Source organism: Oncorhynchus nerka, linkage group LG6 (assembly GCF_034236695.1).
Source record: "Oncorhynchus nerka isolate Pitt River linkage group LG6, Oner_Uvic_2.0, whole genome shotgun sequence".
In the NCBI taxonomy this organism is placed as follows: Eukaryota; Metazoa; Chordata; class Actinopteri; order Salmoniformes; family Salmonidae; genus Oncorhynchus; species Oncorhynchus nerka.
The window spans coordinates 48,985,174-49,010,106 of NC_088401.1; the positions used below are offsets into that span (position 1 = coordinate 48,985,174).

The 24,933-nt window shown below is 42.0% G+C and overlaps 1 protein-coding gene across 2 annotated transcripts in view; it reads right to left on the minus strand.

Annotated features, from left to right (window-relative positions):
• The window catches only part of LOC115130521 (glutamine--fructose-6-phosphate aminotransferase [isomerizing] 2-like), a 41,749-nt gene that overhangs the window by 10,383 nt on the left and 6,433 nt on the right, over positions 1-24,933 (minus strand). Inside the window, exons 3-12 of one of the 2 annotated variants that reach the window (XM_029661754.2) lie at positions 19,758-19,868; positions 19,219-19,344; positions 17,309-17,367; positions 13,444-13,578; positions 11,339-11,400; positions 7,768-7,847; positions 6,948-7,025; positions 3,144-3,261; positions 2,775-2,938; positions 2,248-2,343 (exon numbers count right to left, since the gene is read on the minus strand). In XM_029661754.2, the coding sequence (XP_029517614.1) occupies positions 2,248-2,343; positions 2,775-2,938; positions 3,144-3,261; positions 6,948-7,025; positions 7,768-7,847; positions 11,339-11,400; positions 13,444-13,578; positions 17,309-17,367; positions 19,219-19,344; positions 19,758-19,868 (1,029 nt within the window). The remainder of the gene's footprint in view (positions 1-2,247; positions 2,344-2,774; positions 2,939-3,143; positions 3,262-6,947; positions 7,026-7,767; positions 7,848-11,338; positions 11,401-13,443; positions 13,579-17,308; positions 17,368-19,218; positions 19,345-19,757; positions 19,869-24,933) is intronic. The other variant, XM_029661755.2, reaches the window with a different exon arrangement.

Sequence of the window (24,933 nt, forward strand, 5' to 3'; positions counted from 1 at the left end):
TCCTGTTTCCATTCATCATCCTTGAGATGTTTCTATAACTTGAGATGTTTCTATAACTTGACTGGAGTCCAACTGTGGTAAATTCAATTGATTGGACATGATTTGGAAAGACACACACCTTTCTATATAAGGTCCCACAGTTGACAATGCATGTCAGAGCAAAAACCAAGCCATGAGGTCGAAGGAATTGTCCGTAGACCTCCGAGACAAGACTGGGTCGAGGCACAGATGTGGGGAATGTCCCCAAGAACACAGTAGTCTCCATCATTCTTAAATGGAAGAAGTTTGGAACCACCAAGCTGGCTGCCCGGCCAAACTGAGCAATCGGTGGAGAAGGGCCTTGGTCAGGGAGGTGACCAAGAACCCGATGGTCACTCTGACAAAGCTCCAGAGTTCCTCTGTGGAGATGGGAGAACCTTCCAAAAGGACAACCATCTCTGCAGCACTCCACCAATCAGGCCTTTATGGAAGAGTGGCCAGAAGGAAGCCACTCCTCAGGAAATGGCACAACAGCCCGCTTGGAGTTTGCCAAAAGGAACCTAAAGACTCTCAGACCATGAGAAACAAGATTCTCTGGTCTGATGAAACCAAGATTGACCTCTTTGGCCTGAATGCCAAGCGTCATGTCTGGAGGAGATCTGGCACCATTCCAACAATGAAGCATGGTCGTGGCAGTATCATGCTGTGGGATGTTTTTCAGCGGCAGGAACTGAAAGACTAGTCAGGATCGAGGCAAAGATGAACGGAGAGATCCTTGATGAAAACCTGCTCCAGAGCACTCAGGATCTCAGATTGGGGTGAAGGTTCACCTTCCAACAGGACAACGACCCTAAGCACACAGCCAAGACAACGCAGGAGTGGGTTCATGCCAAGTCTCTGAATGTCCTTGAGTGGCCCAGACTTGAACCCGATCGATCGTGCGTCTCTGGAGACCTGAAAATAGCTGTGCAGCGACGCTCCCCATCCAACCTGACAGAGCTTGAGAGGATCTACAGAGAAGAATGGGAAAAACTCCCCAAATATAGGTGTGCCAAGCTTGTAGCATCATACCCAAGAAGACTCGATGCTGTAATCGCTGCCAAAGGTGCTTCAATAAAGTACTGAGTAAAGGGTATGAATACATTTGTAAATGTCATATTTCCGTTTTTTATTTGTAATAAATTTGTAAACATTTCTAAAAACCTGTTTTTGCTTTGTCATATTGATGATTGATGAGGAAAAAAACAAATAATCAATTTTAAAATAAGGCTACTCATTCAAGGGGTTTTCTTAATTCTACAATGTAGAAAATAGTAGAAATAAAGAAACCCTGGAATGAGTAGGTGTGTCCAAACTGTTGACTAGTACTGCATGTACTGTATATATATATATATATTTATCATTAGGCTGAATGTATTTTTTGATATAGGCCTATTGTAAATGTCTATTGTAGCATCACCATTATTGCAAAAATAAATACAAACATAACTTTGGACTACATATTCACTGCCCATTGATCAGCACAGTCATTGGTATAACAGGACCAACAACAAGTGGTTATGAGCATATGACAATATTACACAGGTAAACAGTTACAGAAATAATGAATGCAAACAGGCTCTATAGACCTCTATATCTACAGTATATGAGTGACATGTTATGTAGGACACCTTCTGACCAAAATAATATTAAATATTTTGCTAAAAAAAATATTCTATGAAATCCCAGTAGGCACCACATTACTACAAGACAAAACCGCTCACTCAAAAAAGCCTGATGATCTTTTAAGTATAAAAGCTTGTTGTCATATAAACAAATAAACCTTGAAAAGGTAGTGGAATGGGATAATGTCTTGTGTGAAGAATCCAATAACTTACCTTGTATGCAGTACAAATCACATTATTGTGGGTTCACCTCATCTTAAGACTGTGAATTAAGCTGTTTGAGAAGGTTTGAATCCTAAGCCACCTGCCTACACATTGTTTGAAGTACAATAGACCAACATAGCTACTGTAGTAGGTCAAAGCTGTGTGCTGGAAAACCTTGGTAGATGTTGAAGTAGGCATTGTGGTGCTCATGTGAATTTCCTTTCTTTATCGGCTTCAGACCAATGCCTACTTCTCACATGAAACAGTTTTTGTTTTTAATAACGTATGCTTCCGTGAATTGCTGTGCTAATATTGATTGAGCCTAGGGCACTGTGCCATCAGCATCCTGGAACAATGGGGAGGGACCGGATCAGGATATGACATCGTCATGGTAAGCTACCTTTGTTGGTGTCGAAGCAGATCCGCCCCCTCATGGTGTTGAACACAGACTCTGGCTGTTCAAAGATCTCCTTTTGCATGAATGCCTCAAAGTTACCTGCACAGAAAAGATAAGGACACAATAGGGCCTATGGTTAGGTCACAGGTGTAGTTACTCACTAACGTCAGCAGGGGGAGATCTTATTCTAGTGTTCTTAGACCTATAGCAGCTTCAATACAGTATGTGTGGCCAAATGGGTATGTGTTCTCTGTGTAATATCAGACTACATTTCACTAGTATGACATTAGACCTTATCTTTGACATGTCTTTGTGAATGGGAAGGTATCGATACTGACCGGCTCTAGGTTTAAGGTCCCTTTAGGTACATATTGAGAATCAGCTTTCCCTCCTCAAATCCTAAATATTGCACCTTAACCTTGCACAGAACTGACCCTAGGTCAGTGTGTAGGGCCTGGGACACTCTATCTTACTCCTAATTAACCCTTCGGTTTCCATGGCGACGAGCCCTATGACCTCTAACCTCTGACCTTTCATGATCTCCTGCAATTCCATCTGGAGGGTCTGGATGGCCCGGACAGGAACCTCTCCTGCCAGGCGGTTCAGCCTATGGAGGGACAGCTTCCCCCCTACAACCGCTGCTATGTCATCATCCTCCAGGTAGATCACCTTGTTGGTGTGCTCTATGATGGCACTGGGCAGGGAGAGCAAGGAGGAGAAAGAAAAAAAGGATCACGAGACAAGCACAAATGCATGCGCCACACACACACCGTGCACGTGTTCACACACACACACACACACACACACACACACACACACACACACACACACACACACACACACACACACACACACACACACACACACACACACACACACACCTAGGGCTTTCAGCTCACCTAGCGTCAGAAGCAAAGTAGTACTCCACAGCCTTGCCGTCTTCAGCAGAATTCACAGCATTGGCAATATCTGGCCGGTTATGGCTGTTCTTTTCCTGGACCCCCTCTTTGAACATAGCTACTCGACAGAGGGCAGGGGGTATAGGGCATGGGTTATGGTTCATGGCACTGGAACAACCAGAGATGGATCACTGAAATCAACACTTCTGCTTTACTTGAACTCTCCACCTAAAACATTTTGTAATTTTTCATAAACTGGTAAACAGCTGTTTTAACCCGATGATTGCAAACCAAAACAAGTTCATGATTGTGATTGACAAACAACAGAGGAGAGAGAGGAGCCATCTGAGCCAAGGCTCCTTTGACCATAAATGAACATGCTAATCATCTGGTTGCTTCAGAAGATTCTGGAATTAATAATCAGGTGGAGGTTCAAACTGCCATCCGTATTGATTTGTCACCTATTATTTATAATGTGACTGAAAGCAGTTGAGGGACGTTTGCCCTTAAGCACAGTTACAGTAGAGCACTGCAGTCATGATGGGGCCAGGAGTATTAGTCCCCAATAGCAATAAATGACCTTGTTCTCTCCTCGTCTCTTTCCCTTCATCTGTACTCCACAGGTGAATTTACAGTAGGCATCCACTATGTTGCTTTCACCTAATCCTGTGGTTTAAAAGAGACGAGGGAAAGGAGCAGAGAGAAGGAAGCCACTTTATGGTACTGAGAGAAGAAAACCCATTATCTACTTCCCTTCCTCATTCCTTTCTCATTGGACTTTAGACCGGACCCCAGTCTCCATCTAGAAACTGCAATAATAAATCTGAGCGTAGTTAAGTAAACAGATGAAGACACAGTCAACATCCCTACAGGGTGTTCTGTCTCCAAATTGTTGACATACACAAAGAGAACACACCACACCCATGACTGTTATTAACTGAACGAGTAGGTAAGGGGCAGATTTATTGTGACACACTTTTCAAGAAGCATATTTTAAATGTATAATTTGGAGAGGGCTATGATATCTCATAGAGGTTCAACACCGTATTGGCATTTCCACAAGAAGCAAGAGTGATTTCTCAAACACATATAGTACCAGTCAAAGGTTTGGACACACCTACTCATTCCAGGGTTTTTCGTTTATTTTTACTATTTTATACATTGTAGAATAATAGTGAAGACATCAAAACTATGAAATAACACATATGGAATCATGAGGTAACCAAAAAAGTGTTAAACAATGCAAAATATATTTTATATCATCAAGGCAAAGGGTGGCTACTTTGAATAATCTAAAATATATGTTTAACACTTTTTTTTGGTTACTACATGATTCCATATGTGTTATGTAATAGTTTTGATGTCTTTAAAATTATTCTACCTTTTAATGGCATCAGACCGAGGCTCTGCATCTGTCCTCGTGCTCCTAGACCTTAGTGCTGCTTTTGATCATCGATCACCACATTCTTTTGGAGAGATTGGAAACCCAAATTGGTCTACATGGACAAGTTCTGGCCTGGTTTAGATCTTATCTGTTGGAAAGATATCAGTTTGTCTGTGAATGGTTTGTCCTCTGACAAATCAAATGTACATTTCGGTGTTCCTCAAGGTTCCGTTTTAGGACCACTATTGTTTTCACTATATATTTTACCTCTGGGGATGTCATTCGAAAACATAATGTTAACTTTCACTGCTATGCGGATGACACACAGCTGTACATTTCAATGAATCGTGGTGAAGCCCCAATATGGCCATTGCTAGAAGCCTGTGTTTCAGACATAAGGAAGTGGATGGCTGCAAACTTTCTACTTTTAAACTCGGACAAAACAGAGATGCTTGTTCTAGGTCCCAAGAAACAAAGAGATCTTCTGTTGAATATGAAAATGAATCTTGATGGTTGTATAGTCGTCTGAAATAAAACTGTGAAGGACCTCAGCGTTACTCTGGACCCTGATCTCTCTTTTGACGAACACATCAAGACTGTTTCAAGGACAGCTTTTTTCCATCTACGTAACATTGCATAAATCAGAAACTTTCTGTCCAAAAATTATGCAGAAAAATGAATCCATGCTTTTGTTACTTCTAGGTTTGACTACTGCAATGCTCTACTTCCGGCTACCTGGATAAAGCACTAAATAAACTTCAGTTAGCGCTAAATACGGCTGCTAGAATCCTGACTAGAACCAAAATGTTTTATCATATTACTCCAGTGCTAGCCTCCCTACACTGGCTTCCTGTTAAGGCAAGGGCTGATTTCAAGGTTTTACTGCTAACCTACAAAACATTGCTCCTACCTATCTTTCCGATTTGGTCCTGCCGTACATACCTACACGTACGCTACGGTCACAAGACGCAGGCCTCCTAATTGTCCCTAGAATTTCTAAGCAAACAGCTGGGGGCAGGGCTTTCTCCTATAGAGCTCCATTTTTATGGAATGGTCTGCCTTCCCATCTGAGAGACGCAGACTCGGTCTCAACCTTTAAGTCTTTACTGAAGACTCATCTCTTCAGTAGGTCATATGATTTAGTGTAGTCTGGCCCAGGAGTGTGAAGGTGAACAGAAAGGCACTGGAGCAACGAACCGCCCTTGCTGTCTCTGCCTGGCCGGTTCCCCTCTCTCCACTGGGATTCTCTGCCTCTAACCCTATCACAGGGGCTGAGTCACTGGCTTACTGGTGCTTTTCCATGCCATCCCTAGGAGTCACTTGAGTGGGTTGAGTCAGTGACGTGATCTTCCTGTCTGGGTTGGCGCCCCCCTTTGGGTTGTGCCCTGGCGGAGATCTTTATGGGCCATACTCGGCCTTGTCTCAGGATGGTAAGTTGGTGGTTGAAGATATCCCTCTAGTGGTGTGGGTGCTTTGGCAAAGTGGGTGGGGTTATATCCTGCATGTTTGGCCCTGTCCGGGGGTATCATCGGATGGGGCCACAGTGTCTCCTGACCTCTCCTGTCTCAGCCTCCAGTATTTATGCTGCAGTAGTTTATGTGTCGGGGGGCTAGGGTCAGTCTGTTATATCTGGAGTACTTCTCCTGTCTTATCCCGTGTCCTGTGTGAATTTAAGTGTGCTCTCTCTAATTCTCTCTTTCTTTCTTTCTTTCTCTCTCTCGGAGGACCTGAGCCCTAGGACCATGCCTCAGGTCTACCCGGCATGATGTCCCCTTGCTGTCCCCAGTCCACCTGTCCGTGCTGCTGCTCCAGTTTGAACTGTTCTGGCTGCGGCTATGGAACCCTGACCTATTCACTGGACGTGCTACCTGTCCCAGACCTGCTGTTTTCAACTCTCTAGAGACAGCAGGAGCGGTAGAGATACTATCAATGATCGGCTATGAAAACCTGCATTGCTTGCTGTTTGAGGTTTTAGGCTGGGTTTCTGTACAGCACTTTGAGTTATCAGCTGATGTAAGAAGGGCTATATAAATAAATTTGATTTGATTTAGAAAATAGTAAAAACAAAGAAAAAACCCTGAATGAGTACATGTGTCCAAACCTTTGACTGGTACTGTATATATATTTTTTTAAATATGAATCTTGTCATTTTTGCACTTGACTCTTTGGAGAGTAGATTCATGCAATCATACAACAGTTGATTCATTGGAGACAGTCTGATTTAAGGGTATCTGATTGTTGTGAGTCATGCGATTCTTAATAGGTGGTTCAATCAAATGTTATTAGTAAAGTACACATATTTTGCAGATGTTATCAGGTGCAGCGAAATGCTTGTTTTTAGCTCCAACAGTGCAGTAATCTGAACACCAAATCAGAGATCAAGCCACAACACCCAAGTGTTTATTGGGTAGTAGGCTCACATATGGGCTCAGCGGCCCTCTGACCCTCTGGGACCACTGGATTAACTGCACAGTCCCTCAGGACAGAGTAGTACGGAGCTACGGACAAAACGGGATTAGGCTTAGATTATGACATGTTATCACACACAGGAGAACAGGCTTTCATAACCATTAGTCTGGATCAGATGGTAAGTACATTTACATTTACATTTAAGTCATTTAGCAGACGCTCTTATCCAGAGCGACTTACAAATTGGTGCGTTCACCTTAAGACATCCAGTGGAACAGCCACTTTACAATAGTGCATCTAAATCTTTTAAGGGGGGGGGGGGGTGAGAAGGATTACTTTATTACTTTTAAGTACTGCAACTGTTAGTGTTAGGACACAGATACAGATACTGCTCACAAACACAGATAGCTTTGAACAACTGCATTACGTTAGCTGACTGGTTGGTTGGTTAGCTTATGAGTTGGTTAGTTAATTAGTTCATTTTTGGGTGTTTCATATTGACCTGAATCGGGACTTGAACTACAGACATATAACCAAACGTTTCATGCAAATCTCATGTGCAATATTTATGCGTCAGTTCGAGTTACGCCCTCGTGTCTCAAATGAAGAGATCGGTGCGTGAACATAATGTAACCGAATGTGTTGAGATGTGGTTTGATTGAAATACGATGTGTTTTATAACACAGTTTTTGATAACACAGTCAAGTTTCTGTGGGAACACTGACTGAGAGGTTTAAGAACACTGTAACTGAGAGGTTTAAGAACACTGTAACTGAGAGGTTTAAGAACACTGCAAAGTGATAATGTCTGATAGAGGGGAACAGAGCTCACCAGTGTTGTACTGGATTGGAATGTGCTCTGCAGACAGCTCATACTTGCTCCGCACACCAATGAGCAGAGGACTTCCTCTCCTGAAGGATATAGACAGAGAAAGGGGGTGGATAGAGGGATAGGGAGAAAGGGGAAACGAGAGGGCGAGCATGAGAAAGACAGAGGGGTCAGGAGATAAATTGTTCGATTTGTGTGAGAGAACAAACACAAATGCACGAGCACATGCACACACACACACCAACACACACACACACCGTGGAACGCCTTTAGGTCTTTATGTGTCAAAAACGATACATGTTAAATACATGCTCCCAAGTGGAGCAGTGGTCCAAGGCACTGCATCTCAGTGCAAGAGACGTCACTACAGTACCTGATTCGAATCCAAACTGTATCACATCCGGCTGTGATTGAGTAGGCCACCATTGTAAATAAGAATTTGTTCTTAACTGACTTGCCTAGTTAAATCAATAAAAAAAGAACACCATTTGACTCGTGAAATAAGCTTGTTGACCAAGCAGGACCTGAATATAACTGCACGTCACATAATAATTGAACACGTTCATACATTTTTTACGTAGTTATTACACATTGATTACACTATCACTCGTATTTCATTTGACACAACGATTCACCGATTGGTATGCTATGACGCTGGTAAAGTTTTGTCTCGGGCACTTGCCGCTGCGTACGAGCGCAGACACTTCCCCATGCTCTATTCAATCTAATTAATGTGTCATGTATGATGACATCACTCTTCCCTAGCTACAGCTCCCTGCCCAGCGTAAAGAACTGTCAGAGAAGGATACAGTAAACAGAGGGAAAGAAAAGAGCGTAATTGAGAAACGTGCCTGTTTTCTTTAAGCCTCAGGTGGGAATTACCCCAGCCAGGTGTAAGCTGTCAAACACAATGACTTAGAGATTTACGATTGTCATTTTTTTGATGGGTGTGTTATGTATGTCTGAGTACTTTTATCAGATGCTTTGTGTACACACTGTCATAGGTCCTATTTGACACAATAGGAATAAAGGCTTGAGCTATATTCAGGTTATTTTTGCCACACCCTCTCCCCCCACCTGCAGTGGACACTATTTCCCTACTTTCAAGGCCCGTAAATGCAATTCTTCAGAAAGTGTGCGTGGCTTCACAACGTTTTCAGAGTTTAAGAAAATGGCGGAAATATGCGGCCGAGGTCCAACGAGAGCGGATACAAATTAATTTCTTAAACTAATTTCGATAAATGTTAAGAAGTGTAATAAAGTAATGACTTTTCAAATAAGTTACACTGTGTTGGCTGACAATTTGCTACGCTAGCCTTACGAACCGCGTAGCATTACAGCAGTATGTACCTGTATTTTAGCTAGTTACCTAACGTAGTCGGCTACTAATACATCGAACTTTCCAGGCAGTATATTAACTATCTGCTATCTAACTAACTACCCAACGTTTATTGACTTGATTGTTCATATCATGCTTAGCTAAGTGGTATAGTCGTGTGCGTTTCAATTGAGTTAATAGCACTCATCTGAGTGTGCCAGAGCGCCGAATAACGGATGCATTTACGAAAGCTCAACACCCGTTGAATATGGTCAGTGTTGGTAAACGTCGGCACAAAAACCGTAATTAAATTGTTGCCAACAGCACAGTTACATTCACCAATGCTCTGGATCACATTAAAACAGCCTAACCAGCTATGCTAGGGCGAGAGAAATGGTCAGTGAGGTGTTCTCTAATGTGTGTCTGGAAGTAGCTAGCTAACGTTCGCCAGTTAGCTTGGGTGCTTGACTGCTGTTGAACGCTCGGATCATCACTACTCCTCCGCCAGAGCGTCCAGTAGTGATGGGTCGTTCGCGAACGAGTCGGCTCTAAGGCTCTTGTAGGTGAACGTTGGGACCCGGCTCGCACATCAGAGGAGCCGAATCTATTTATAAAAATATTTTAAAATTAATACATGAATAATCAAAAGATAGCTAGCATTTGTTGCCCAAAGCTAACGTCTTAAGGCTCCCGAGTGGCGCATCGGTCTAAGGCACTGCATTTCAGTGTTAGAGGTGTCACTACAGACCCTGGTTCGATTCCAGGCTGTATCACAAACGGCCGTAATTGGGAGTCTCATAGGGCGGTGCACAATTGGCCCAGCGTCGTCCGGGTTATGGTTTGGCCGGGGTAGGCCGTCATTGTAAATAAGAATTTGTTCTTGATTGACTTGCCTAGATAAATAAAATAAAATAAGCAGTGAGGTTTGACCGGATTGGGTTATGTGTTGTGAAGCTAGCCACAATAGTGGAAATGGCGACTGGCCTTCAAAATAAAAGTCCCTATTTGAAAGACGCAATATTTAGACAACATAATGTTAAAACAAGGTTGGAGTGTTGTAATTTGAAATTGGGTATCAGTCTACTCAGTGACACCCACAGAACACAACTGTGAAGAGTGTATGTAAATATTAGCATCATAGCTCTTATCAGGGACTTTGAGGGAAATCACCTCCCAAGTCAGCCTATTGTGCGCACTGACAATCATATTCCACTGTACAGCCTTATTTAAGGATTGGGGATGAATTAAATGGTCTATCAGTCTACTCAGTACCCTAGTGCTTTTTTCCCAACGTCCTCCCCAGAGTTCTCAGACTCCAAAACATCCACGTTGTATTGTTTTTCCTCTGGAGTAGTGTTCAATACACATAGTAGGTTGACTGGTACTATAAATGTGGCTCAATTCAGTGGTTTCATAGTCCCGCAATAAGAGCTATGATGCGAATGTTCTCTGGGTGTCACTGAGTGGACTGATACCCCATGTCATTGATCCACAATCCATATGCAATTCTAAAGTCTAATACAGACATTGTGATTACCACAGATTCTTGTCAAATTATTGTCTTTTGTTGAATTTCTATAACATTCCAACCTAGTTTGGCATGATCTATTCAATTATGGCATAATTCCACTATGCGTATTAATTTGCATCACTGTCAATGACAGACCTTTATTTTGATGGCGAACCGCACGTTCCACTATTGTGGCTGATCTTCACATAGGTGGGTCCGACCATTAATCAAATAAGATCTGTCTTATAAATGAGGGGTATTTTAGATGATGACACCTAGCTAGATAGTTAGCTAGCTAACTGTAGCTACTGAAACAGATTATGTCGTTTTGGTATATTATTTGGGAAGAACATTGTTTGCATCCATCAGCTAGCTAGCTTTCTATTATGACCAGCACTGTCTAGACTATAGAAGCTTGGCAGAGACACAGTCTGAAGATCAATATAGGGCTATATAGAGTCAAGCTGTTATTGCTTTATTGTGGCGATAGCTGAGACGACTAGTCAATGCCAATGGGTGTCGATCCTTTCAAGTCAAATTTTGCACACAAACTTCGCAAATGTTATCGCGGGTGTAGCAAATGCTTATGTTCCCAACCGTGCATTAATACCTAACAATACAAAACGATACACAAATATTAGAATGAGCAATATAAATATATACTGTATGTATATATAGACAGACTTATGTGAGGTCATGGCATAGGCCAGACAGACAGAGACATGTGAGTGGACATGGATACTGACCTGGTGGCTACCGCCTCTCTGGGGAAATGACTGCTTTTAAACATGAGAGCGAAGGCCCCCTCCTAAGACAGGATGACAAAAAGGAGAGAATACAAACATGTCTGTTAGGGTCCATGATGATGATGATGACGAGGAAGAGGAGAAGGTTGAAAATGAGAAGGAGTTGTAAAAAGAAAAAATACAGCGAAGGAAAATGTAGAGGACAGTTTCAGTCGAACAGACCAACAGTGACATTACAAAACAACATTCAAATTTCCTATTTCTTTTTGGAGACAGTCTTTCCATCTGTTTCCCCTCGTGGGGGTTAGTAGTGGGGATGTGTGGAAGGGATGGGGGGGGGGGGGGGGGTCGATGTTCAGGGAAGTTAGGAGGAATAAGACCTCTATTGTATAAAACCAGCTCTGTTTCCAACACACTGCCAGCACTCTCACCAAGGGTGGGAGAGAGATGGAGGAGAGGAGAGGGAGGAGCAGTGGTCATTAGGATGTAAGGGGTCTGTTCTGGTCTGGTTCCTATTAGCCCAAACCCACTGAAGTTGTACATTTTATCCTCTGTGTTCTTCTCAGACCTTTTACAGTGAGCCAAGGAGAGGGGAGATGTGGCTGAGATAGGACTGGCTCCAATAAGACCAAACTCAACAACAAGAGTGTGTGAAGAACTGAGCGAGACAGAGAGAAAAGAGAGAAAATGACTGAGCAATCTAGTTGGTGCAAAAGGGATTGAAAAAGTGTCTCGCTCCTGTTCACCAGATACAGATTGCGATGTCACTAAAGATGTTGTTGGGGTGGTTGCCGTGGTGACAGTTTTGGTGATGACGTAACACTATTAATGGGACGGCCAAATTTGAGGCTAGACTGGACAGTGTGATGATGACATCATCAAGGGGAACTGGGGGAGATTGTTGCTCTGTTGTTGAAAACACTCCCTTACAATGCTGTTTCAGAGATGGAATTCATCATAGGGCCAGATGGGATCTGAGGGGATGTTTTGTCATTTTTGTTAAGCAGTTCATTTTTGTTTCGTAGTAGTAGCAGAAGCAGCCGCAGTAATAGTCGTCGTCATCATAGTAGTTTTTGAAGAATACTTTAAATAAATCTCACGTCGCCTCCGACACCCCTCCCCCAAACAGAAAATAAAACACTTATTTTCCCACTAGCACTGACTTTTTTGATAAATACTTTGTTGAGGGAAAATGTACTTGAAACGATTGTGAAGTGTTGTCCCTCCCAGCTATCTTAATATGTATGCACTAACTGTCAGTCGCTCTGGATAAGAGTTTCTGTTAAATTACTAAAATAAAAAAATGTAGTAGTAGTAGCAGCAGCAGTACTATAGTAATAACATAGTAGTAGAGTAGGTGTTGGTGTAACAGTATAACTTTAGACCGTCCCCTCGCCCATACCCGGGCACGAACCAGGGACCCTCTGCACACATCAACAACAGTCACCCACGAAGCATCGTTACCCATCGCTCCACAAAAGCCGCAGCCCTTGCTAAGCAAGGGGAACAACTACTTCAAGGTCTCAGAGCAAGTGACGTCACCGATTGAAACGCTATTTAGCGCGCACCACCGCTAACTAAGCCAGCTGTTTCACATCCGCTACATTGGCAAAGTGGGTGGGGTTATATCCTGCGTGGTTGGCCCTGTCCAGGGGTATCATTGGGCGGGGCCGCAGTGAGCCCCTACTCCCCCTCTTCCAGTATCTATGCTGCAATAGTCTATGTGCCGGGGGGCTAGGGTCAGACTGTCCTATTTGGTGTATTTCTCGTGTCTTATCTGGTGTCCTGTGCGAACTTAAGTACGCTCCCTCTAATTCTCGTATCTCTCTCTCTATCTCTCTACTCCCGGAGAGCCTGAGCCCTAGGACAATGCCTTAGGACTACCTGGCCTGATGACTTCTGGCTATCCCCGTCCCTAGTCCACCTGGTCGTGCTGCTGATCCAGTTTCTGCTGTTTTGCCTGTGGCAATGGAACCCTGACCTGCATTGCTTGCTGTTTGGGGTTTAAGGCTTGGTTTCTGAATAAGCACTTTGTGACATCTGCTGATGTAAAAAGGGCTTCATAAATACATTGTATTGACTGATTGAGGTGTCCCAGTACTCACCAGCTGTTGAATGACCCTCTCCACCAGGGTAGAGAAGGACAGGTCTTCTCTTTCTCGGTTGTCGTAAACGTATTTGATCAGTTTAGGGATGACCTCTGTGTCCGTTTCTGACTCAAACTCATAGCCCTTGGAGTTCTGAAAGAGGGTGGAGATCAGAATGAATGTTACAAGCTTACTGAAAGCAGCACTCCCGGATATGCCTCTAACTTTTATCGTGTAATTGCTGGGCTTTTCATGCAAGGCTCCCTTGGTCTCAATTGGACTCCCTGCCAAAATAAAGGTTACATGTACATTAGCTAGCATAGTAATAACTCTGCTAGCATAACACCAATAGTCAAGAGGAGTTGGCTTCAGCACAAACAGATCTAAGGGGAGGTAAGTACAGTCAGCATGGTTCACAAAACATGATTTATTGTAACTTTTTTTTACTGTCTGCTAGGATATAATTGCCTTGGGATGGATATCTGCTAGGATGGGTAAGAACAACATTTTATACCCTAAGAATTACGAGTGATAACTAGCAAAACCAGTAGAGGTAGCTATCAGTTACTATTCAGTGTCTCCTGCTTGCATGAATGTATACCCATTATAGCTGAGGAGAAGGTACCCAGCTAGCACATTTGGTTCCTTGGAAGTTGTGGGAACTAATGTTTTTGGTTTCACTTTGGTTGTGGGATCAAAGCCATACGTTTCCTGACCAGTAAAACAGAACGTTTTTTAAACGTTCTAAAACAAAAGTGAACATCTTGCCGGTTCTGGGAAAGTTCATTTTTAAGTTGCAGGGAGGTTCAGAGAACATTTTACTCTGGTTCCTTTGAAAGTTTTCCTGGGAGGATTGATTAATGCTTTGAGAATGGAAATTATAGGTTATTTGGAAGGTTTTGAAAAACGTAAGTCTTTTACTAACACTGCTAGCTTATTTGGGGTAAACATTTTGTAACACGCACAGATAGGATACATTAATTTCCTTAGGCAATAATCATGTGAACACATTTATTTTTTAATGTGACACGGCATCAGTAAGATTCAAACCTCTGATCTTCTGTTCTCTACCCATGGAAGTCCACTGCACCACCAGGATGGAGATAGCATGCCATGTGCTTTTACGAATACGAAGCTGTTTATTTTTGTCTACTCAAACACACCCCCTTTCAAAGGAAACAAGAACTCATTAAGATCAGGTGTGACCAAATAGTTGGTGCGCCGACAAACCTAAAAACACTTAAGATGATTGAGGATAGAGAGATTTTGTTTGATGCTGAGAACCAAATGTATATGTTTTTAAATAACATTTTTAGAACGTTCTCTGAATGTTACAACATTTTTCATGTGTTTTTTTTAATGGAAAGTCTTCTTAATGTTCTGAGAAAATAATGTAGAGTTTATTGATGTTAATGTGTACAATTTCCTTTTTTTTTTTTTATTCCCAGAATATTGCCAAAAGAGAACCATACGTTATCTGAACATTCTAAGGACATCGCTAAAGTCACACCATTTTTATAACTTTCCCAGAATATAGTAAAATAGGACATGAAATAGAACCACACGGGAACTTGTGTGAAATGTTCTGTGGAAGTACTGAAATTCACACAGAAATGAAATCAAATTGTATTGGTCACACACATTTAGCAGATGTTATTGCGGGTGTAGTTAAAAGCTTGTGTTCCTAGCTCCAACAGTGCAGTAATATCTAACAATTCACAATACACACAAATCTAAAAGTTAAATAATGGAATTAAGAAATATATAAATAATAGGACGAGCAATGTCAGAATAGCATTGACTAAAATACAGTAGAATAGGGAGTACAGTATATACACTTCCATTCAAAAGTTTGGGGTCACTTAGAAATATCCTTGTTTTTGAAAGAAAAGCTATTTTATTGTCCATTAAAATAACATAAAAATTGATCTGAAATACAGTGAAGACATTGTTAATGTTGTAAATGACTATTGTAGCTGGAAACGGCTGATTCTTTATGGAATATCTACATAGGCATACAGAGGCCCATTATCAGCAACCATCACTCCTGTGTTCCAATGGCACGTTGTGTTAGCTTATCCTAGTTTATCATTTTAAAAGGCTAATTGATTATTAGAAAACCATTTTGCAATTATGTTAGCACAGCTGAAAACTGTAGTCCTGATTAAAGAAGCAATAACACTGGCCTTCTTTAGACTAGTTGAGTATCTGGAGCATCAGCATTTGTGGGTTTGATTACAGGCTCAAAATGGCCAGAAACAAAGAACTTTCTTCTGAAACTCATCAGTCTATTATTGTTCTGAGAAATGAAAGCTATTCCATGCGAGAAATTGCGAAGAAACTGAAGATCATGTTCAATGCTGGGTACTACTCCCTTCACAGAACAGCACAAACTGGCTCTAGCCAGAATAGAGAGTAGTGGAAGCCCCTGGTGCACAACTGAACAAGAGGACAAGTACATTAGAGTGTCTAGTTTGAGAAACAGACGCCTCACAAGTCTTCAACTGGCAACTTCATTAAATAGTCCTCGCAAAATCCCAGTCTCAACGTCAACAGTGAAGAGGCGACTCCGGGATGCTGGCCTTCTAGGCAGAGTTGTCTGTGTTCTTTTGCCCATCTTAATCTTTTATTTTAATTAGCCAGTCTGAGATATGTATTTTTCCTTGCAACTCTGCCTAGAAGGCCAGGTTTCTGTACGTTATCATTTATTGTCCAGAGACTGAACATTAGCGAGTAATATACTTGGAAGCGGTGGATGGTGTGCCCGCCTCCTGAGTCGGACTAGAAGTCCACTCCGAATACCTTTTCTCCGCTGGCGGCATCTTGAAGCAGCCTCTGGGATAAGTTCAATTGCCTTGGGGGGTGCGAACAAAGGATCCAATTCGGGAAAGTCGTATTCCTGGTCGTAGTGCTGGTGAGTTAACGTTGCTCTGATATCCAAAAGTTATTTCCGGCTGAATGTAATAACACTAAAACATGTTCTGGGCCAATAGTGTTAGAAATAACACACACAAAAACAAATACTGCAAAGTTGCTTAGGAGCTAGAATCAGAGCTGCCATGTCTGTCGGTGCCATCTTGCTGTAAACGTTGTTTCTTAATGTTCTCGGACAATTTGAGAACCAAATTTTAAATAGCACATGAGGAAATGTGTAGGAAACATTATGCTGAAGTACTGAAATTCCCACAGAATAATCTTGTTTCTTAACAGTCTCTGAAATATTTTAGATCATTCCTAATGTCAAACCAGTTGGAGAACATTCCTAAAGCATGACCAAAATTGAAATTTGAACTTTTAGAAAATCTTCTATTAAAATAATGTAATACCAAGAAAATAGAATGTTCCAAAGCCAAGCAACTATCATGCACCATTCCCAGAAAGTTGTGGGAAGGTTGTATGCAAAATAACCATAGGACAACCACACTCTCACCAAGCTCTAAGAAACATATGGTTCTCAGAATATTATTCATTATGTGCTGGCTGGGCAGAACCAGCAAAACTGGACTGACAAAACAAGACAGACAAAAGGCAAGCTGACTCAGAAGATAAAAGATACACTGTATGGTTTCCATGTTAGCCTAAGCAAACATTGATCATTGCTACTTTGTTAATGCCATTTCAATTCTCTTGCATTTGTGTAGAACAATGCAAGAGTCATCGGTCAAAAAGTCCAAAACAAAGGACCCAGAACGAAGATCGTCAAAGGCAATAGATGACAGAGGACTTGAAATCCTATAACCCTTCTGATCATATCTCGGTCCATTACCAAGGGTGTGACCCAAAACAAGCTGAACTTTACTGTGGAGTAATTTATACTTAAATAGAGTAGAACTATAGAAATACAGACAGCGGAGTGGAGGGGTAGAGTAGGACTTGTTCTTACCAGGTACTTCTTTAACTCTTTGTAGTTGGTGATGATGCCATTGTGGATGACAACAAACTCTGAGGGAAAATAGAGACAGCAAGAAATCAGTCAGGAAATAGAGACAGTGAGAAATCAGTTAGGAACTCCTCTTATCATACACTACATGGGCAAAAGCATGTGGACACCCCTTCAAATGAGTGGAATCAGCGATTTCAGCCACACCCATTGCTGATAGGTGTATAAAACCGAGCACACAGCCATGCAATCTCCATAGAAAACATTGGCAGTGGAATGGCCTTTACTGAAGAGCTCAGTGACTTTCCATGTGGCACCGTCATAGGATGCCACCTTCACAACAAGTCAGTTAGTCAAATTTCTGCCCTGCTAGAGCTGCCCCGGTCAACTGTAAGCGCTGATATTGTGAAGTGGAAATGTTTAAGAGCAAAATGTTTAAGAGCAACAACGGCTCAGTTGAAGCACTTAGCGTGTAAAAATCGTCTGTCCTTGGTTGAAACACTCACTACCGAGTTTTAAACTGCCTCTGGAAGCAACGTCAGCACAAGAACTGTTAGTCGGGAGCTTCACGAAATGGGTTTTCATGGCCGAGCAGCCGCACACAAGCCTAAAATCACCATGCACAATGCCAGGCGTCGGCTGGAGTGGTGTAAAGCTCGCCGCCATTGGATCTGGAGCATTGGAAATGCCTTCTCTGGATTGATGAATCATGCCTCACCATGTGGCAGCCCAACAGATGAATCCGGGTTTGGCGGATCCTAGGAGTACCCTACCTGCCCAAATGCATAGTATCAACTGTAAAGTTTGGTGAAGGAGGAATAATGGTCTGGGCATGTTTTTCATGGTTCGGGTTAGGCCCCTTAGTTCCAGTAAAGGGAAATCTTAACACTACAGCATACAATGACATTCATAGACGATTCTGTGGTTCCAACTTTATGGCAACAGTTTGGGGAAGGCCCTTTCCTGTTTCAGCATGACAATGCTCCTGTGCACAAAAAGAGGTCCGTACACAAATGGTTTGACGAGATCGGCGAGGAAGGACTTGACTGGCCTGCACAGAGCCCTGACCTCAACCTAATCGGATACCTTTGGGATGAATTGGAACACTGCGAGCCAGGCCAAATCGCCCAACATCAGCGCCTGACATCACTAATGCTCTTGTGGCTGAATGGAAGCAAGTCCGCGCAGCAATGTTCCAACATCTAGTGGAAAGCCTTCCCAGAAGAGTGGAAGCTGTTTTTGAAGCAAATGGGGGACCAACTCCATATTAATGCCCATGATTTTGGAATGAGATGTTCGACAAGCAGGTGTCCACATACACTACATGACCAAAGGTATCTTAACAGCAATTCCTGTAATTCCTGCCTGACTGCATAGTTAAGGAGTGTATCCTGAGTGCTGACATATGCACACACACCTTTGCATGTGGCGGTCAGAACTAGAACTAAAATGACACGGAACATAGTTATTTTTAGCATAAAGAACACATATGAAAGGTGTGCCTGAGGAAGGATATGGCTGTGTTTAAAGTCAACTGAACAAGACCCTGTCTGTCTGGTTGGCCTCTGTGAAAGGCTGATTCTCTCTGTCCATCTCATGTTCTACATTTGGAAGTGTGTAAATACTCCTTTCACTGAGGCCTCCCACACTCCCCTAGAACTCTCCCTATAAGAGAGAGCTGCGGGGAGGTAATGGCTGATCACAGTATGTAAGGTGTGTTTTACATATTGATATCTCTGGCCAATCAGTAACCAGAAAAAAACTAGCTCGCCTGACTGACTGACACCGCCGTTCCAGAGAACTTTGTCAAAGCCATCACAGAGCAGTGGGTTGGTGTGTATGTCTGCACTGTATGTTGTGTGTAGATATGAACTGTGTGTGTGTGTATGTGTACACAGGTGAGTGTGTGTTACCATTGTTCTTGTCGGAGCGGTGGGGGTGGCTGTTGAGGGCGCTGGGTTCTCCGTGTGTGGCCCAGCGTGTGTGAGCCATGCCAAAGTGTGTGTCCAACTCCACCTCCAGATCCATGCAGTCTTTCTCTGATCACAAAACACATCAAGCACTGATCAACAATACGAACCAAGGTATTCTATCAATGATTGACCAGTAACATGATACGACTTAACGTCAGTCGATAATGGGTACATTGATAGGGTGAAGCTGACAGAGGACTGACTACGTTCGTCTGGTAATTCAGCCGAGCTCAATGTCTTACCATAACCCTACACTGTACCCTCTTTCATTAAAGAAGTATTTGGTTAGGACAGAGCAGAAGGGAAAGCGTGAGGAGAGATAGAAGAGGGAGAGAAATGCACTAGAAGGGTCGTGAGGCAGAAAACAAGTTACCATGAAGAAAGAGGTACAGGCCATAGGAGTCTTTGGAATCATATATGTGACGCCAGAGGAGAGGAATGTGATGAGGGAATGAGAGAAATGTATCCATAAGACCTACTGTAGAGCTCTTCATCCACGGCCTTGACTTTGCCATTCTTCTTAATGAGAACGATGTTGTTGTTGTTGATGCCATCTGTCGTCGTGTTTTTGTCACCATCCACAGCGATGCCTGAGACACGAGAGAAAAACTACTGAGGCAAATGTAGAGCAATACCAACCCTAAGCCAATCATGGTCAATGAAGGCTAAACCTGCTGGCTAGTTGGCTGCAAGGCTAGTCAATGAATCAGTTCAACTTCAACTGAGGCAGTGTTCATGTCCGATTTGAAAACTTGTTTGAAAGACTCAATTAAAGAGATTGAACAAGATCTGAAGAACAACAAATTCATAACATTTTGTACAAATTGGATTTTCAACAATATCATGAGAATTGCTAAATATATATTAACATTTTTTTTGCAGGACGTCACATATCATACAAAATGGATGTCATAGTACACCATTTCCGGGGACCTGTTGTGGCTCGTTAGCACTACTTTCAAAACTACTGCCTGAAATAATACAAAACCTTTATAACGGACCTATCTGAGGAAAGAGCTGATTATTGTGGAATCTCTTGTGAATATCAACCAGCTCACGTAGATTACACGTGTGTGTGTGTGTGTGTGTGTCAACGAACACATGTTAGAATCACCTTTGGCAGCGATTTCAGCTGTGAGTCTTTCTCGGTAAGTCTCTAACAGCTTTGCACACCTGGACTGTACAATGTTTGCCCATTCTTTAAAAAAATGTCAAGCTCTGTCAAGTTGGTTGTTGATCATTGCTAGACAGTCATTTACAAGTTTTGCCATACATTTTCCAAGCTGATTTAAGTCAAAACTGTAACTAGGACAACTGTAAGGAGGAACATTCAATGTGGTATTGCTAAGCAACTCCAGTGTATATTTTGCCTTATGTTTTTGGTTATTGTCCTGCTGAAAGGTGAATTTGTCTCCCAGTGTTGGAAAGCAGACAGAACCAGGTTTTCCTCTAGGATTTTGCCTGTACTTAGCTCTATTCCGTTTCTTTTTATCCTAAAAAAAGTCCCTAATCCTTGCAGATGACAAACTATGAAGACATGAAGACTGGTACTCAGTGATGTGTTGTGTTGGATTTGCACCAAACACAACACTTTTTATTCAGGACAAAAAGTTACTTTCTTTGTCAAATATTACTTTAGTACCTTATTTTTATTATGTTGCTTCTTTTCCTTCTTTTCATTCTGTAATTTATGTTAGTATTGTGGAGTAACTACAATGTTGTTGATCCATCCTCAGTTATCTCGTATCACAGCCTTTAAACTCTGTAACTGTTTTAAAATCCCCATTGGCCTCATGCTGAAATCCCTGTGCAGTTTCCTTCCTCGCCGGCAACTGATTCAGGAAGGGCACCTGTACCTCTGTCATGACTGGGTGTATTGATACACCATCCACAGTGTAAAATGTATAACTGCACAATGCTCAAAGGATATTAAATGTCAGCTTTTTTTTTTTTTTTTTACCCTTCTATCAATAGGTGCCATTAACAAACATCTTTGTGGTTGGATCTGTGCTTGAAATTCAATGCTTGACTTAGGAACCTTACAGAAAATGATTTGTGTAGGGTACAGAGATGCGGTAGTCATTTAAAAATCATGTTAAACATGTGCCAAAGCAATAGTAAATATCAGTGAGGCAGATATCATTGGTGTATGGTGAGGCTCAGAACAGGAATAGGGGCAACAGATTCTCTCCTCACATGTTCAGGACTCTCTACCACTGCATTCTTTGCTTTCTGGGTTCACCTCATCTCATTTATCTGAACACTGTTGACCGATGCCCTGTCCCAAAATCAACCCCTACAGTGGTTCCTCCTTTAAAAGTTGTGTCATACTGCGGCACACCTTGCGGGCTGCTGCAGCATTCTGTGGCACGTTATCTAAATTCAGCAACAACAAAAAAGTCCCTTTTTCAGGACCCTGTCGTTCAAAGATAATTCGTAAAAACAAAAAAAACTCACAGATCTTCATTGTAAAGGGTTTTAACACTGTTTCCCATGCTCGTTCAATGAACCATAAATAATTCATGAACATACACCTGTGGAACAGTCGTTAAGACACTAACAGCTTATAGACGGTAGGCAATTAAGGTCACAGTTCTTAAAACTTAGGACACTAAAGAGGCCTTTCTACTGACTCTGAAAAACACCAAAAGAAAGATGCCCAGGGTCCCTGCTCATCTGCGTGAACGTGCCTTAGTCAAGCTGCAAGGAGGCATGAGGACTGCAGATGTGGCCAGGGCAATAAATTGCAATGTCCGTACTGTGAGACGCCTAAGATAGCGCTACAGGGAGACAGTATGGACAGCTGATCATCCTCGCAGTGGCATACCACATGAAACAACACCTGCACAGGATCGGTACATCCGAACATCACACCTGTGGGACAGGTACAGAATGGCAACAGCAACTGCCCGAGTTACACCAGGAACATACAATCCCTCCATCAGTGCTCCGACTGTCCGCAATAGGCTGACAGAGGCTGGACTGAGGGCTTGTAGGCCTGTGGAAAGGCAGGTCCTCATCAGACATCACCGGCTGCAATGTCGCCTATTGGCACAAGCCCACCGTCGCTGGACCAGACAGGACTGGCAAAAAGTGCTCTTCACTGACGAGTCACGGTTTTGTCTGACCAGGGTTGATGGTCGGATTCACGTTTATCATCGAAGGAAAGCGTTACACTGAGGCCTGTACTCTGGAGTGGGATCAATTTGGAGGTGGATGGTCCATTATGGTCTGAGGCAGTGTGTCACAGTATCATCGGACTGAATTTGTTGTCATTGCAGGCAATCTCAACGCTGTGCGTTACAGGGAAGACCTCCTTCTCCCTCATGTGGTACCCTTCCTGCAGGCTCACCCTGACATGACCCTCCTGCATGACAATGCCACCAGCCATACTGCTCGTTCTGTGTGTGATTTCCCGCAAGACAAGAATGCCAGTGTTCTGCCATGGCCAGTGAAGAACCCGGATCTCAATCCCATTAACCACGTCTGGGACCTGTTGGATAGGAGGGTGAGGGCTAGGGTCATTCCCCCCAGAAATGTCCGGGAACTTGCAAGTGCCTTGGTGGAAGAGTGGGGTAACATCTCACAGCAAGAACGGGCAAATCTGGTGCAGTCCATGAGGAGAAGATACACTGCAGTACTTAATGCAGCTGGTGGCCACAGCAGATACTGAGTGTTACTTTTAATTTTGGCCACCCACTTTGTTCAGGGACACATTATTCAATTTTTGTTAGTCACATGTCTGTGGAACTTGTTCAGTTTATGTCTCAGTTGTTGAATCTTGTTATGTTCATACAAATATTTACACATGTTAAGTTTCCTGAAAATAAACGCAGTTGAAAGTGAGAGGACGTTTCTTTTTTTGCTGAGTTTATTTGTCAGCCATTTTTTCTGTTAGTGCAAGTTACTGCTAGTTTGACCACCAGAGGGCATCTTTGAGAAGCATTTGATAGTCTTCCGTATTGGCATTAACAGATTATTTAAAACCTTTTTGTAATAACATAGTATATGGATTGATTTTAAGAAATTTGGCTTAATTAATTTGATTAATATTATGGTGTTTCTATTCAGAGAAAAATGAAACCCTCAGGGTTTCCATTAGGATGGATTGGAAAATATGGAGCTGTACAATGGGAGGAAGGAGTAGGCTGTCATTGTAAATAAGAATTTGTTCTTAACTGACTTGCCTAGTTAAAAAAAGGTTACACTAAGATCATAACATTTCTGCACCTTAATTTTCTAAATCTTGTCTAACAAATACACAAACGGAGATGAAGTGAAAATAATAATATCATTGATTTATCAAGACCAGTCCCCATGCTTGCCTCAGAGCAGCGAGAAACAGTGCTAAAATAGTTGTAGGCTTTTGCTTCTAACTTCAATATGCTCTTGAAATAAATAAGACCTACACCATTTTTAACAACACATTACTCAACACTAGTGAGACTCATTTCGCCTCTGGTAGGCCTACAGTATATCAAAACATATTTTTTTGCAATGACGTGACTCTCCACCAATAATTACATTTAGAGGATTGGAGGACTCTAAATTTTCCGTTAAGATCTGTGAGAATGTCTGAGAATATCTATGGGGCTTTTAAATCATTCTAAATGAATTTTTAATAATAATAATAATAATAATAAATCGCTTTGTTTAAAAAGTAACAATATTTTAGCCAGTGTGTTTTTTCAAATGATTTATTTCTGGTGAAACTTGCTTATATTCATGAAGATGATGAGCAATCGGCAAAGGCAATCTGTAATCGGCTGGCATCACTACACGACATCAACATCGCTCTAATTACAGTCAGAAGACAGTTGAAGAAACGTGCGTGTTTTAATGACTCCAACCTAAGTGTATGTAAACCTCCGACTTCAACTGTGTACAGTTCATTCTGAAAGTATTCAGACCTCTTTAGGTTTTTTTTCACATTTTGTGGCCTTATTCTAAAATGGATTCAATTGCTTTTTTCCCCCTCTCATCAATCGATACACAATACCCCAGAATTAAAAAGCAAAAACAGGTTTAAACATTTTTGGAAATGATTAAAAATAAAAACCTGAAATATCACAACTGTATATATACACAGACTTAGGTTGGAGTCATTAAAACTTGTTTTTCAACCACTCCACAAATTTCTTGTTAACAAACTATAGTTTTGACAAGTCAGTTAGGACATTTGTTTACAGTCAGATTATTTCACTTACAATTCACTGTATCACAATTCCGTTGGGTCAGAAGTTTACATACACTATGTTTACTGTGCCTTTAAACAGCTTGGAATATTCCAGAAAATTATGTCTTGGCTTTAGAAGCTTCTGATAGGCTAATTGACATAATTCGGGTGAATTGGAGGTGCACCTGTGGATGTATTTCATGGTCTACCTTCAAACTCAGCACATCTTTGCTTGACATCATGGGAAAATCAAAAGAAATCAGCCAAGACCTCAGAATTTTTTTGTAGACCTCTACATTCACTAACACATTTCTCTCAATTGTACATTTTTCCATAACTCGTTATGACGTTATAATTACTTAAATTACCTTCCACCGTAATGTTTTGACAGCCATCTTTGCTGGAGAAAGTCACCAGAGTCAGGTGGCTCGTGTCAAATTCGTCATTGGAACCACGCAATATGATTGGTCATATAAAAA